Source organism: Toxorhynchites rutilus, chromosome 1 (assembly GCF_029784135.1).
Source record: "Toxorhynchites rutilus septentrionalis strain SRP chromosome 1, ASM2978413v1, whole genome shotgun sequence".
Taxonomy (NCBI): Eukaryota; Metazoa; Arthropoda; class Insecta; order Diptera; family Culicidae; genus Toxorhynchites; species Toxorhynchites rutilus.
The window spans coordinates 12116081-12133326 of record NC_073744.1 but is presented as its reverse complement, the minus strand read 5'-3'; the positions used below and the strand labels follow the sequence as shown (position 1 = coordinate 12133326).

The following is a 17246-nucleotide window of genomic DNA, read 5'->3' as shown; positions in this document are numbered from 1 at the left end:
TTCATTTGTATGGCAACCCCCCCTTAGAGAGGGGGGAGGGGTCTCAAAATATCACGAAAACCTTCCCCGGCCCCAAAAACCCCTACATACCAATTTTCATGTCGATCGGTTCAGTAGTTTATATATATATATATATATATATATATATATATATATATATATATATATATATATATATATATATATAGATATAGATATAGATTTTTATATTTTTTTATTCATATTTTTCAGATTTTTATTATATTTTTCAGATCTAAAACGAAAATCTTAGTTCATATCCAGATTCCAGATTCGTATTCTAGATCCGGATTCCAAATAATATATTCCAGGACGCTGAATATGTGATTCATAAATGTCGGTGGCTAATAGTGGTACAGGGAAACTTCGATATAACATACCCTCGATATAACGTACACATTTACAAAGTGTAAAGGAAATTTTTTTTCAATATTTTTTTTCTGATAGAACAATGAATTATCTGTATTGTGATGCTAAAACAAGTTTTGTACCTTAAATCAATCCCGAAATACAGCTGGTTTTGTGATTCCGGATTCTAAATAAATCAAGCTTTAATCAATAGTACGAAGGAAAACATCATGAGAAAGGCTGGTTTTGTCTTTTGATTGAAGTTATTCATTAACTTTACTAAAACAGCAACACAAGAATGTATTATAGACTACGTTTGTGAGTACTTTATTATGCTTCGATATAACGTACAATTCGATACAACATACAATTTTGAAAGTGGAATGTACGTTATATCGAAGTTTACCTGTATTAAGATTTAGCCATTTTATTGAAACAGAAGTTTGAAATCATCTATGGAACATTACAGGTAGATCTGATTAAGAAAAGCATATCCAAACACCAAAACATTGCCAGAATTTTCGATTGGCATCCACTTTCAAATCCATGCTGGACTAGGTGGTGCAGAAATCCAGTCGCTAAGAAAATTTGGGTTGCAGAAGGAGTTCTTGCGTTTCATACATGTTACTTGTACTTCGGCACTATTGCACTTGATGTTTGATGACTCTGAAACCGCCAAAATTATGAATACATGAATTTCGCATGTTTTTATTTATTTATACCAAATTCAAAATGGTTTGGTCATAATAGTCAGAAACACAAGACATCTGAATGCAAGTCAACTGTGTTCAAATGTGTTAATTGTTTGAAAATGAATAAAGAACGGAAACTGGATTTGGACGTCAATCATGCCGCATTTAGCTCTGAATGTTTAGTATATCAGAGACTTTTGACGTAGGACTACGTCTTTCATTTCTGTACCGGGGTGTAAGTTCAAAGTTTCGAAAACGAGAGTGTGACACGGGAATGCAAGGTTTCGCACGTTAATACCTCTTTACCGGCTGAATGGAGCGGTATAATAATCACTTCATCCGAAAGATGAAATGTCAGCGAGTTATATGATTGTCACTTATTAGTCCAAAAAATCGTTTCAATAGCCTAAAAGTTGCTTTGAAGGCAAGCTATTGAAATCATCATTGCTCATTGATGATGATTGGTGATCGCAATGTGTTCCCGAACACGGACGCAAAATCTAGGCCCCTGGAGAAACCGTCATACCGAATACATGCAAGCTGCGGCTTCTTTTGCTCGCTTGCATTAGTGTTTGGGAAACCACAGCGGACACATGCAAGGCGTGAGTACTTTTACTCGCATCAGTTTCTGTTCTGCTTTCGCATGGAACAGTCATGAAAAATAGTTTGCGTGTGAATGCGTCCAAGCGAAGGAATATTCGCATTTACGCATTCAACTTGGTGTTCCCGTGATGCAATCCAATTGACGAATTTACGCAAAGCTGAATCAGCTCATGCGACACCTACATTAGAGTTCAGAACCACAAAAGTGATGATGTTTGTTTGTTCTACGCACTGAAAAGCAAGATTCGGTCGTGATTATTCATTTTATTTCTATTTAGATTCATTTCAACCATTGAATGTCTTCAGTATATGGGAAGAAAGTTAGGGCTTTGTGTATTTACGATGATTTCAACACGCGATTGGACCAAAATCATTGATAATCTTCGAAAATTTTGTGTTTGATGATGCATACAGGTTATGAATACTGTGGATAATGGTGATGAAATCGATATCATATTGAGTCGGATTATTTCATTGATAATGTAAGGGCCGATACAGGAAGGATTTGCAGTATTTTTAGCGCAACACATGCTACTCATCGTTTATTTAGTTGGAAAAAAATTAAGTTACAACACTTATACCAAGCCATTTTTCAAAATATACAAAAAGAAATTGCGATTTTCTAACGTTTTTAGCGTAGGAAGAATACGTGAAACCGAAAAATTTGAAGATAAGTTCTGATTTTTCTAAAAAATTTGAGTCACCAAAAAAACAAAACATCATCATTTTATTCGTTGCGCCATCTGATTGTATATCTAACGTAAATTCGTCAATAGCATCAGTTTCTGTTCTTCTGCTTTCGCATGGAACAATCATGAAAAATTGACACATCACTATAAAAACGAAATGAATTTTATGCAAGATTTTATAGACTTTATTTCGTTTTCATCGTGAAGTGGCGCCCTCAGTTTCTATTTTGCGCATGGAGTGATTCTGAAAAATCTGAAAACAAAAATGAATAAGGTATCAAACATCTTCAGTTGCTTTTACAAGGCCACTCAAATTCCATCGGTTCGTTTCGGGACCACCAACAAGTTCGACAGAGTTGAATTTTATGTTAATAACAATTCCATACTTATACTCATAAAACCACACACTAACAAGAAAAACTTTCAGCAATCTTTCAAAATATTCATTCATTCATTCATTTAGAATTGATTCAGATGCAATTTCAAATAAATGATTACCGAGCCAAAGGTAGTCCTACGTTTACCTTGCGGTTATATCACAGATATAACCCACTTGTTGTTTTTGATTTGAAAAAAGCAGCTTGCATTTCAATAAACAGCAACCAGGTCCCAGAATAATTGTGAACCAATATTATATTTTGTATTTGAATATTGCGGGACTGTCAACAAACTACGTAGCTTTACGTCAGATTGTTGAAGAAAAGCGTCCACTTTTGGTCCTCTTGTCGGAAACACATATTATTGAACTAGAATCATTTGATCAGTATAGTATTCCGGGTGTTTTTCACATTCTAGACACACTGGCGGTGTTGCTATTTATGTCAGAGAATCAGTTCAATTCAATCTTCGCCTCAACGAAATTATTGATGGTAACTGGTTATTGGGCATTACAGTTGAATTTTTAGTGTTTTGTATCATAGTCCCAGCTCAAGCGACTTGCGTTTTGTTGATATTTTAGAAAACTGGCTTGAAATGTTCCTTGACTCTAGCATATTGAATATATTTGCTGGTGATTTCACTATTAATTGGCGTGATGACTACAATTTGAACCATTTGAAGCGTGTATCCGATATCTTCAATTTGAAACAAACAGTACATGAATTTACGCGCATTTCCAGGCACAGTAAAACTTTAATTGATCATGTTCATTCCAATTTTGATACTATTTACACAGTCACGGATACCAATTTGAAAATAACCGATCATGAGACTTTAATTGTCAATATTGTAGATAATCTCGTGGTAAATGAAGATGTTGTGAAATTAAAGTGCTGGAGGAAATATTCGAAGCATGCTGTTTCGAATCTTGTAGTGAGAAACCTGGATTGTCCATTCGAGGTCGGTAATTTAGATGAATCATCAGCTGTTCTAACTAATACCTTGAAAGAGTGTACAAATCGGCTTGTTACGCAAAAATTTGTTCCTATGAAAAACTCGAACAGCTGGTACAATTTGGATCTTTTACGCCTTAAACGTGAGAGAGACAGATGGTACAAGAAATTTTGTAGAACAAATGATGGAAATCATTGGAATATGTACACAAACGCGCGCAATATATATTCACAGTCGATTAAGAAAACTCGTTGTGAATATATTCAGAGGAAGATTGATCTGCATCAAAGCAACAGCAAGGAGTTATGGAAAATTTTGAAATCTTTATTAAAACCTAGTAATAGCAAACCGCGGTCCATAACTTTTAATGGCACACTTGAACAGTCTGAACAGGTTATAGCATCTAAGTTTAACGATTATTTTGTCAATAGTGTTTCATTGATCAATCAGTCCATTGAATTGGTTGATGAACCTGATGAAATAAAACAGCCGGTTAACAGTAGTTTCACCCAATTACATTAAATGAACTTAGAACTATTTGCTTTTCTTTAGGAAAAACGGCTGGAGTGGATAATGTCAATGCTAGAGTTATTCAAGATTGCTTTCATGTCATCGATCACATCTTGCTGGACCTTATTAATAAATCTTTGCTAACTGGGCATGTGACTAAGATGTGGAAGGAATCTTTAATAGTTCCAATTCAAAAGGTTGCTGGAACGATTAAAGCCGAAGAGTTTCGTCCCATCAATATGTTGCACACGCTAGAGAAAATATTAGAAGGAGTCGTTAAAGGCCAGCTGCTGGAATATTTAAATTGCAATGCTTTGCTAATACCAGAACAATCGGGATATCGGGAAGGTCATTCCTGTGAAACCGCATTGAACTTGGTATTAGCAAAATGGAAAGAGAAACTAGAGTGCAAAGAGAATATCATTGCTGTTTTTTTGGATCTAAAACGCGCTTTCGAAACAATTTCTAGGCCCTTGTTGTTGTACACGATTAAGCGCTTTGGATTTACGAGTACTGCATATAAATGGTTTGAAAGCTATTCAAATGACAGAGCTCAACGGACTATTTTTAATGATTCAATTTCCAATCCCCTAGGGAATAATCTTGGAGTACCTCAGGGAAGTGTATTAGGGCCCCTTTTATTTATTCTGTATATCAATGACATGCGAAGAGTTTCACGATTTTGTGATATCAATCTTTTTGCAGATGATACTGTGTTATTTATTGCAGCTAATGATTTAGATCAGGTCGTTTTACATTTGAATGGAGATTTACATTCTTTAAGTAGATGGTTGAAGTATAAGCAATTGTAATTGAACATAAGTAAAACTAAATATATGGTTATCTCGCGAAATCGTTCAAAAGAAAACGTCTCCATCGTTATTGCTAATGAGACTATTGATCGAGTTCGGGACATTAAATATCTTGGCGTGATTATTGATGACAAACTCAAGTTCAACACTCACATTGACAATGTCATCAAGAAAATTGCTAAGAAGTATGGAATCTTATGTCGATTGAAAAACGATTTAACTATTTGCAGCAAAATACAGCTATACAAATCAATCATCTCTCCTCATTTAGACTTTTGCTCTTCCATTTTATTTTTAGCCAATGACACACAAATATCGAGATTACAGCGCTTGCAAAACAAAATAATGCGGTTGATACTAAAATGTAACAGATTCACTTCCTCATCTTTAATGTTGGACGCTCTGCAATAGTTATCCGTGAAGCAAAGAATTGTTTATTTAACTATGGTGTTCATTTTTAAAGTAATTAACGGTTTGCTGCCTCGATATTTGTGTGATCGAGTTGAAGGAGGAAGTGACTTTCATAGTTATAACACTAGAAACGCGAATGAAATAAGAACACCTAATTTCTTGTCATGTGCTTCACAAAATTCGTTGTACTTCAAAGGAATACATGTGTTCAACTCGATGCCAAGACATATTAAATGCGCAACAACACTTACAGAATTTAAGAGGCACTGTATTTCACATGTAAAAGCTGTGTTCTCTTAACAGCTGAACGAGTTTTTGTTTATTTTTATGACGAAGATCTTTATTGACGAAGTTTTATACGAACGGATAATTTAATGTGGACAATTTTTTTGCAGTTTGTTTTCAATATTTTCAATGAATCTGACGAAGTTTTGACGTAGGACTACGTCTTTCATTTCTATACCGGGGTGTAACATCAAAGTTTCGAAAACGAAAGCGTTACGCCGGAGACCGAGATTTTGAGTGTTAATAGCTCCTAAACAACTGAACGAAATGGTATGATAAACACTTCATTCGAAAGATAAAATGTCTACGCGTTCTATACTTGTTACTTTCTGATCCAAAAACTTGTTTCAATAGTCTTAAATTTGCTTTCAAAATAGGCTATTGAAATCACCAATCGGTATATAAGCGAGCGCCGCTCGGAAATCCACTCAGTTCTAATTGAACAGCGATTGGAGCATGTTGTCGCTGTTGTGGTGAAGCTCTTCATTTATCATGAAAGCGCGGATGAACGGTGTCACCAAGAGCCTGTTTGTGCACCTTAGGCCAGAAGGGAATCCATCAGGAGGAGAGTGATGCCACAAACGGTTCCCCGGGAAGATCTCGAAGCAGCCGCTACACACACACACACATACACGCACGGAATTCTTTCCGTTTGGATCGAGAAAGATCCGGAAAATAATCTGCCAGTTCCTTTAGGAATTTAAAAATACATTCATGTGAAAGAGTTTATTTGAATGTTTTCTATCCATGTAACACTGTGACCAAATATGTTTCAATCAAGTGCTATTAACAGATGGTTATCGAGTTAGCATTAACCACTGGTGGGCTTCCAGTATCGAGGAAAATGTGGAAATATCTAATCGTTACTGAAAATAATCTGCCAGTTCCTCTGGGAATTTAAAATTACATTCATATGAAAGAGTTTATTTTACTGTTTTCTATCCATGTAACACTGTGACCAAATACATTAGGTTTTGTGATTTTTCAATCAATCGCAATCAACAGGATAGCTTCTGAAGATTATTCTTCCCCATCAGTAGGATATTTCCGTATTCAATATTGGATGCATAAAACCTTGTGCCTCCAACGTAACGCTCTCGTTTTCGAAGTTCTCCAAATATTCATTCGTTCAGAATGAATTCAGATTCAACTTCATACAAATGATCTCTAAATCAACGATAGTCCTACGTCACCCTTGCGGTTATACCATAGATATAACCCACTTCCTGTTTTTTTTGAACGGATTATATTATGTAGATTATTTAATTTTTTTTTAAATCATCTTTTTTTAAATTTGTATTGATCTCTATTATGTCTGTCATGATCTTGGTGATGATGGACTATTTTTATTTTTATTTTGTCGTTCTTATAGTTGTATTAGTTTAAAAAAAAAAATAAAAGTAGTCTACAAAAGTTTGAGCGTCGCGCGCGAGACACAGATATAAAGGATATTAAATTGAAAGATTTTTAAGTGCCGGTCTAGGAATTTTACGTAAAGGAAATTTGCTCGATTTCTCTGAATGAGGGTATTCATAGTCAATCCAAAACAAGGCTGGCGGTTGGACTTGTGCTTTGGTGGACCACTTGGCTGCAAGGGCTTCCTCGGGACCGTATCGGCTCTGTGGCGGACATGACTGAGTATTGGCTTGTCTTTTGACATTGAAAATTTTGGAACTTATATCTGTAAATAAAATCAGTTTGTTTTTTATGTTTGCTAAACTGATTTCATTGTTGAGCAAAAATAAATAAATTATCTTTTAGATAACTAGTCTTGCTCAAACCTCTGTAGGGGAAGGAGGCGGGACCATCATCATCATTTATAATATCATAAAAATCGTAACTGTGACAGATGTCCTGATTTTCAACTCTGACCAAATGGTATCCCTAGATCTGGACTCCATATGACAGGTACAGATATAAGTTTTAGGAACGTTAGTGCCATTCAAGTCAAGTCAATGACAGGTTTTATATGCAGACCCATTCACTGCCAGTGTTTTGGTCAGGGTTCTCATAACCAAATCTGTGTTTTCGACCTAAAAAAATCTTTTTATCTTAGTTCTCTTCCAGAAAATGTGTATGAAAATCTGTATTAAATTAATAAGTCCAATTTTAAGCCATAATTTGAGCCTTATTATCGTTGTTTGGCATAGTTATTATACGATGTTGGAGGTATCCACGTAGCTCTAGTAAAATATACATTGTAGTAAAAACACCATGCTTCATTGAGGTGTAACGAAAGTTAAAACAGTTGCATTTTCAAGCTTATTGGCATTGTGCTATGTAAATACTCTTATTATAACTTATTCTTGAGCACACACAGCAATGTAAGGCTTGTAATGGTAGGATACGAAATAACTGCCAACGAATGAAAACGTAGATTTAAAAACTGGATAGCTGGATAATCGTTCAGTGTCATGTGACTATTCGAATTTCATGAATTATTCAACGGCCTCATAAGACACGAGTCTTTGAGATCCTTAGGCGTTATAAGAAATGTTGCATCCGACGAACTATTAATAGGAAGTTTGAAACTCCCTATGAGAGAAAAACTCACATACAAACTGAAATATGTTTTCAAATCAATAGTTTCAATATCGGAGAACTACCAATACCAAGTGGAAGTGAAGCTTCTTCCAGTTATCATGACGCTCAATTCGATTCAAACGTTTTAGTTGAATCAGAAAAATGTACTGCTGCTTGGAAAACTCTAGGTTCATTAACCAACTCGAGTAACAATCATTCAAGAAACAAATTAAAACATTTAACGAATTATTGAGAATTCAAAAAGTTATTCTAAATAAACAAGAACAAAATATTATGACACAAAAAATTCAAGGAACATTTTGTCATAATTACAATTGACAAAAATAAAAACATAAGTACACCTATCCCCCTATTTACACGGTGCCTGTTTTACGCGATTTCGCTTTTACACGGTTTGTGAAATAATACATTTTGAAGAACTTGAAAAGTGTATATTTGTAGTTCATATGTAAGCAAGTAAAATAGGATCACAGTTTTGACTACGAGGGCGATTTTATGTTTCAGAGCTGGCAAATCATCACTTTACCAGCATTTTTTACACATGTGTAATTTGTGTCAATTTCTCAAGCTCTTAGAATGCCAAGAATATCGACAAAAATGAAAAGTAAAGGAAAATTATATCGCCGGCTTTCGACTGGAAATCTCTTTATTAAATTTAACGATAAATAAAGCAAAACAAACCAGAATCGCATCAGGAATGTTCAAGTGATAAGGATGACTTTATACTAATCAGAATAAAAATACTGGTAGTTCCTTAAAGTGGCGATAGCGAATAAACTTATTGCAATTTAGCTTCTTGAAGAATTCTTTGCTTATTTGTATCCAGAATCTGTAATGAATTCCATAAGTAGATTTTTATAATTTTTTTAATTAAATAAATGATTAAATATATTGTATATTCAGGGCTTATTTCGTTTTACACGGTTTTACATAGCAAAATCAGATATTTCATTCTACACGGTTTTATCGGGAACCTATCTCCAGTGTAAATCGAGGGATAGGTGTAATATAAAGTTTGAAATGTATCGCACAACGAGCAGCGAAATATCTCGTTGGAAAAGAACCAAGTTCAGAAATTAAAAACGGAGGAAATGTCTTTGAAACCATCTATATAATATAGTAGTACACTATTATCTTCCACAGATTACAAGCAGGTGGCACTATGGCATAAAGCACATAAAGTGACAAAAATCATCCAACTCGAAATTTCTCGAATGCCGAAACGAGTTCGATACAAAGCTATGATGAAAAAGTCTATGTATATTGGGGTGGCAGCGAAAATGATCATGTCAAATTTCAAAAACCGACCATGTACATTTTGTTTATTGGCTCAAAAAAATTATCTGTGCAAAGTTTCAGCTCCATCGGACATGGTTTAGGGGTGCCTCAAAGCGTTCAAAGTTTTGATTTGTTGATCCTCGAAAATTTTCCAAGGGGGAAGAAAAGGAAATTTGAAAAATCGAAATTTCATTTTCGATGCCGAATGTCTTAAAAATGCATGAATCTGGTGCCTCATTTCGAAAAAAATATTTTGGCCGAAAATCGACTTTTTGGGACTCGAATTCGAATTTGTCGAAGTTTCAGCCCAATCGCACATGACTTAGGGGTGCCTCAAAGCACTAAAATTTTTGATTTTTTCATCCTCGAAAATCTTCCAAGGGAAATTTAGAAAATCGAATTTTTTTTTTCGACGCCAAATGACTTAAAACCCAAAAAACGTCGAGATCTGGTGTTATCACGAAAAAAAATTTTTGGCCGAAAATCGACTTTTTGGGAAAATCAAAACTTTGAGTGCTTTGAGGCACCACTAAATCATGTCCGATTGAGCTGAAATTTTGCACAGGTCATATTTTTGGACCAATAAACAAAATGTTCCTTCAACCCTTTCTTTCCGATTCCACCAGTCTGATCCCTACAAATCAAATGAAAATTTTTGACCTACTAACATTGAAAAAAATGTCCCATTGTAATCTGTTGTAATGAGCCTCATCGGAGACATTCATATGAAAAAAAATAATATTTTTGTAAATATAGAAATTATATCAGATATGAGATTTGGAGTTTTATATTTAAGTAAATAATTTGTTAACTCCGAGAGGTGATCTGGCAATGACTACTCCAAGGTGCTAGAAAGACCCGATATAGATCTGACAGAACTCTCGAAATTTATTTGACAGAAACAATACATTTAAGAGTTTGGTTCCTCAAAATCTATGTAACTGAGTCTGTAAAAATAAATTAATTTCTAAAAAAAATATTTCAAGTCAATTCTTAATCTTAAGAATGCTTAACGCTCGCAAGCTGAAAATTAAAAAGTAATATCTCTTTCATAATCTCATTCAAACTTAAGCTTGTACACGTCCTCTCCTGCTCTGAACTGTTTTTGGCATTAGTGCAAGATCTGCATACTCCTAGCATATTCGGAGAATGCAATCAGAATCAAACGACTTCACGGGACCGATCCGCACAGTAGCAGAGCAACAACGGACGGTTTGTCGCAGCGAAGGCACAGCTTCCTCACCTTCTACTGTTTTTCTCTTGAGTATGAAAATTTTCATTCGGTTCATTGCTCAAGTGCCAAGGTACGATTTGTTTTGCAATGGTATTCATATGTTCAAACTGTGCCTCGCCGTAACGTTTGGTGTTCGAAGCCCAGAACAAAAGTGTGGTGAAATGGAATTGCTTCCATTTTTGGAACCCGCTCGATTAGCGGATGTCGCCATGAACCCCACAATATCGACATTTTTAGAAACGTATCAATGGAAGTTGAATATAGTTTTCTGAGGTCATTCCGGTTTGCTAAAAAATAGAAAATCAACCGGAGACTACCAAAAGACCTGACAGCGATAGTTTTTTTCGAAATAGGTCAGACCAGCGATTTGGAATCCAAAATGGCCACTTTCGGTTAGCTAAGCCGAACAGATTATTATTCGTAAATTGCTGAAATGCCCTACATACAGTATGAAAAAAAAGTTTATCTTCACATGATTTACTCCACCCGCCAACCCCCGTTCCCCACTTCCAATTTACATTTTTTTTTTGTTTTTCTGGTGAAAATTACGTTAATTTGATAAGTGTTCCTCCACGATTTATCAATTTATGTTTGTTTATCACATTGCCATTGAAAATATGGCGCTTTTATCTTTTCTTGAGATTTTATGTTATGAATTATGAAGAAGGGTGAAAGAATACGCAAAAAATGTTAATTTTTGTGGGGATCTAAGGCTACATCCAGCATTGGAGAACTTGAGTTCATCGATGGAATCACGACCAAGGAGGTTTATTTGGACATTTTGAAACGAAAACTACCAGCGTCTACACGAATGCTAATATTGAGGGGCAGTTAACGGGTGTTAAACAAAAAATGAGAATTTTTTCAATACCTTTCAGTAACTCAAATAAAGAGCGTAAAATTTTCTTTCTCCAAGAAAACTGCTCTTTTGGCTCCCTAGAAACAGTAGGCGTGTTTGGTTTTGCTAGTTTGGATTTAGTCAAAGCAAAGATGGCGTCGAAACAGCACGTGCTCCGCGAACGCATTGTACGGTTCTACGAAACGCATTTCCAGCAAGGAAAAAAGTTCACGGTGGCACATTTTAAGGAAGAAAATGTACCTGTCAGTACGGTATATCGTATGCTGGGTTCCCTGAACGTAGAGCGGAAGGTCGGAAGTGGTCGTCCGGTGACGATAATGACGAAGCAGAGAAAGACATCGTTAAAGAAGCTGTTTGACAACAAGGACGCAACCAGCCTGCGAGACGCCGGTCGGAAATATGGCTGCTCCCACGTATTGATCCATCGGACCCTCAAGATGGAAGGAATCGTCTGCGGGAAGAAGACGAGGTCGCCGGAGTACACGGAGGAGCAGATTGAGACGGTTAAATCACAGTGTCGGTGGATGACCAAAAAATACCCCGGGACGTCTTTCGTTCTGGACGACGAAAGCTATTTTCCGCTGTCCAAAACGCATATTCCAGGAAATGATAATTACTACTCCAGCGACAAGTCATCCACACCGCCTGAAGTGAAATACAAGTTCAAGCACAAGTTTGAAAAAAAGGTTATGTTGTACATCGCCATTTCCGACCGGGGCATTTCAAAGCCTTGGTTTAAGCCGAGCGGCCTGGCAATCAACCAACAAATCTATCGAGAAGAGTGCCTCGATAAAATCCTGCTGCCGTTCCTGAACGAGCATCACGCGGATGGGAAGTACGTCTTCTGGCCGGACAAGGCGTCTTCCCATTACGCCAAGAAGACGCTGGCGTATCTTGAGAAGAAAAGGATACCGTTCGTGCCGAAAGATCGTAACCCAACAAACTTGCCCCAGTGCCGCCCAATAGAGGATTTCTTTGGCTCAGTCAGTGCCCAAGTGTATAAAAACAATTGGAGGGCCAAGGACACGAAGCAACTGACTACAAGAATCCGGAATTGTATCCGGAAAATGGACGTAAGTGCCGTACAACGTTCTTGTGAGAGCATCGCGACAAAGTTGCGTCGAACAGCAGACCTTACTCAAATATTCACTGACATTTTTTTGAAGAAAATACATTATGTTTTTAAAAAAAAATACTGAAATCGATGAAAAAAAAAATTATATGTGATTGAAAAAATTCTCATTTTTGATTTAACACCCGTTATACGTTCCAACAAGATGGAAATCTGAAGCACACCTCAAAGCTGGTTTTGCAGTGATTCAAGGAAAAGCGTATCAAGGTTATGGAGTTGGGATTATGTGTCAACAGTACCATATATTGTATATTGTTTATTTGACATCTTATTTTTTTTTCATTTGGACCAGTTATTCAAATGTTGGTTCAACTTTACGCAGCAATTTCGCAATGTCTCAGCTAAAATCAACATTACTGTGTCGTCAGCAAAAAAATTCAAGTTGCTGCTAATCAAGACCTGTTTGATGTCATTGACATAAAGCAAGAAAGGTACCGCCAAGAACACTTCCTAGATGCACACCTACCTCAGTACAGTACAGGTAGTTTAGTTTGGTACAGGTACAGTCATATCGTAACTGGAAAGTAAATTTATTAATTCGTTTCGCTTCAATAGTCTATTTCAAATCAATACATACGACCAGTGTCTTAGAATATCAACAAATATTCACTTAGAATACCAACAAATATTCACGATCCATGCCTCAGGTTGAAAGTAAACAACAGCTGAAATTCATTTGGCTAAATGATATTCAATTCTGGCATCTTGAATAATCAAGATGAAAATGAAACTAGGTGTAAAAATGAACTTCAAAACATATTGAAGAACAAAAGTTCATTTGCTCATATTCACTGGTTGTCTGGATCTGTCATTTTGATTTTCGTTTGGAATTTATAGGTTTTCGATGCAACCTAGCCCGAAAATCTATGCATTTGAGCTTAGCGAAGATGATTTTTTTCAACGACCAAGATATTTTTTTCCTGTTATGCCTGTTTCCAAACAAATTGAGATCCATTTCGCAAGAGCGTTATTTTGAGCCCCACTTAATCATATTTTCTGTTATATGATCCAGCGGTTGATATCTGACAACTATTTCATGGCTCCTCCGTTCATTAGTAACATTTCAAAACAGAATTCGAAAAATGGATTGTAAATTTGAAGTTTTGGATAAGACTTTATATTCTGAACTTTGTTTGGAAATTCGGATTTCAGATTACATTTCTATTCTTCACCATCGCCGAAGGGGTCAGCTAAAATTGTTGAACGAAACCATCCAATTTCACAGCTCAGTCAATTCATTTGACCTCGCCGCGAGAGTTGACTTTTTCCCATCAACTCATCCCATCGCCATCATCGCTATCATCATCATCATCGTTGTAGATGTCACCGCGAAATAGAATCTCTCATCTAGCATAGCTGCAACCGCTCTCTGGCATAGCCGACCGAAACGACCCACGGGAATCCGTGCGTTCATCTCTGCGTTCCTCTTCCTAGGCTCGTGCGACACAGGCCGCAACCTCATATCCCTCCGTACCGTTGTGTGGCGCTTCATCACGCCGGTGGTCCCCCTCTCTCTCGCATCCGTTTCATGGTTAATTAGGCTCCGATTCGTTGAGTGCGCAATACAGGAAGCTCCTCGTGTACCAATTGTCCGCAAACACATCAAAGCAGGCTCGATGAAATTTGTTGAATTGATTAATCACAGTTATTACAGCAGTGCCCTTCACTGGCGCGTTTCATCCAAGTGACCCGAGAATGCTCTTGAAGTTTGCGGCATACCGCGTGCCGACGGTGAAATGCGCGGTTTGCTGCGTTATTATGTCTTTGTGGCACGCGAATCGCATAATCGAACGCTAATTTCAAGGCGGTCTCCATCGGTCTCATATCGACTTAATAGCCGGCTCAGGTGCATACTCAGTTTGATTGATCCCATACCAAAAATAGCAGTAAAACAGGGAAACGAAAAAAACGCAAAAAAGAGTACACATAAACAACGCTTACCTTCACTGTCTGGAACACGTCTATCGGTGGCATTCCAACCTCACCTTTCGAGCCCTTGTCACCGGGTCGTCCCTGGGGCGAAAGAAGAGAGAGATAAAGAAGATCAGCGGTTAATTGAAACATGTCTGCCCACACAAGATTCGAATGAACGCGGTAATACACACACTTAGATTGAGTGTAAATCCAAAGCGCAAAAACTTAAACAACTTGGTACTACTTCTACTGCTGCTGCCAGCAAAAACTTACCGGCTCTCCTTTGGGACCGTCCAGTCCGATTGGCCCCTGGACACGCACAGGCGGGGGTGGGTGGCCGGGAACAGTGTTTTCGATGTTGATTGTTTGAGCAGACAATGGATCGCCGTAACCGTCGTCGCCGTCGGGACATCCATCCAGAGCAATCAAGGCAGTAGCAAGTGTGGGAGGGGGGGAGAGAGAGAAGCAAAACACAATCCGATTAGTTAGTCGGTAAAGATGGATGTGCTCTTGTTATTGTTGTTATTATTGCTCAACACATCGATCCCCGTGAAACATGCACTAGAAAATAGAATAGTTAAAGATTACGGTTTCAAGACAAGGCATGGCTGGTGATGAGATGGGATGCGAATGTATCTAGTGATGTCCGCTAATTGTTCGATTAATCGAATACTTTCTGCAAAAAACTATTATTAGTCGAACGAATACGATTAATCGACCCAAGTTCAAATAAAAAACTCCGGTACGGCCTCTGCAGTTTTAACTGTTTTAACTGTTTTTTACACTATGAACACTATAAAAAGTGTGTGATTTTCACGATTTTTCTCAACGAAAACATAAATTACTATATTTAATCTGATATTACAGTTTTATTAGATACTAGCTAACCCGGCAAACTTCGTCCCGCCCATTTACTTGATTAATTCTCGAGTAATGCAGAAATTTGTGTTTTATTTGTATGGCAGCCACCCCTAAGAGAGGGGGGAGGGGTATCTAACCACCATAGAAATATTCATTGCACCCTAAAGTTTCCATATGCGTAATTTGGTTTAATTTGCTTGATTAATTCTCGGGTAATGCAAAAATTTGTGTTTCATTTGTACGGCAGCCCCCTCTAAGAGAGGGGAAAGGAGTATCTTAACACCATAGAAACATTTATTGCATCCTAAAACCTCCACATGCCAAATTTGGTTTCATTTGCTTGATTAATTCTCGAGTAATGCAGAAATTTGTGTTTCATTTGTATGGCAGCCCCCCCTTTGAGTGGGGGAAGGACTGTCTAACCATCATAGAAACATTTATTGTACCCTAAAACTTTCACATGCCAACTTTGGTTTCGTTTGATTGATTAATTTCCGAGTAATGCAAAAAATTGTGTTACATTTGTATGGCAGCCCCCTCTAAGAGAGGGGGAAGGACTGTCTAACCATCATAGAAACATTTATTGCACCCTAAAACTTTCACATGCCAACTTTGGTTTCGTTTGCTTGGTTAATTTCCGAATAATGCAGAAATTTGTGTTTCATTTGTATGGCAGTCCCCCCTTAGAGAGGGGGGAGGGGTCTCAAAATATCACGAAAACCTTCCCCGGCCCCAAAAACCCCTACATACCAATTTTCATGTCGATCGGTTCAGTAGTTTCCGAGTCTATAAGAATCAGACAGACAGACAGACATCACTCCATTTTTATATATACAGTAATTTACATTTAATGCGACATGTCGAGGCACCACTCAGTGTCGCATTAGAGGAGATTGTGACCTGTAATTGGACATTCACGCTGACAGTGGTCAGTGTCGACGTCTGGTGGCGACTTTCAATTCGGGCTCCGAACTAGATAGTATAATCTCTATTAGATTAGAAGGCACGAATGCAGTTTTAAAATGTTAAAATTTGAATGAAAATTTCTACATTATGTTATTCAATTACTTGAAACAGGTATTTTTTACTCTTATTGAACCGTTTGTCCATACATTTCTGATATTTTGACTGAAACTTTTCATTAAAATTGAAATTGTCTTCAAACACAATTTTCGTATGAGATATTTTCACCACCTGTAAAAAAAAGTGTATTTTATTTAAATAGAATGCTAATTCGATACGGATAGGTTAACTTTTATTCATAATTTTAATTTTGAAAACGTGTTCATTCCGCCTGAAAATTATTTACTATCTTCGACGCTCCCGAAATCGTGGAACAAAGCTCAGTGCCGTCAACGCGAATATCAACAAACACAGCACAAACGAAAAACAGAATGTGAAAAACAAGTTAGAACCAGAAAAGAAAAACAGCAAAATGGACTCAATTTTCGTAGACATTGGTGAAGGATACATGCAAGGAGAATATTTAGATGAACATTTAGAAGATCTACTACCGGCCAACATTCATTCGAGCTGTTCTATTGCTTTAGAACAAATCACCGTCAGCGAAGCTAACAGCAAGCCTGATCAAAATGACCGTCCAGTGGAATTCAAGAGACGACAGTATAATGTCCTCACCATCAAAGATAAGAACATAGTCTGTGAAAGCCTTGCCTACAAAGTCATTGGTTAGTTCTAGCGAAAAAACTGCACCCGGACGCAAG

The 17246-nt window shown here is 37.1% G+C and overlaps 1 protein-coding gene across 10 annotated transcripts in view; it reads right to left on the bottom strand.

Annotated features, from left to right (window-relative positions):
* The window catches only part of LOC129766673 (collagen alpha chain CG42342), a 520858-nt gene that overhangs the window by 121850 nt on the left and 381762 nt on the right, over positions 1-17246 (bottom strand). For all 10 annotated transcript variants that reach the window (XM_055767263.1, XM_055767276.1, XM_055767284.1 and 7 more), the window contains 2 exons: positions 14935-14970; positions 14689-14760 (listed from right to left, as the gene is read on the bottom strand). In XM_055767263.1, coding sequence (XP_055623238.1) covers positions 14689-14760; positions 14935-14970 — 108 coding nt within the window. The remainder of the gene's footprint in view (positions 1-14688; positions 14761-14934; positions 14971-17246) is intronic.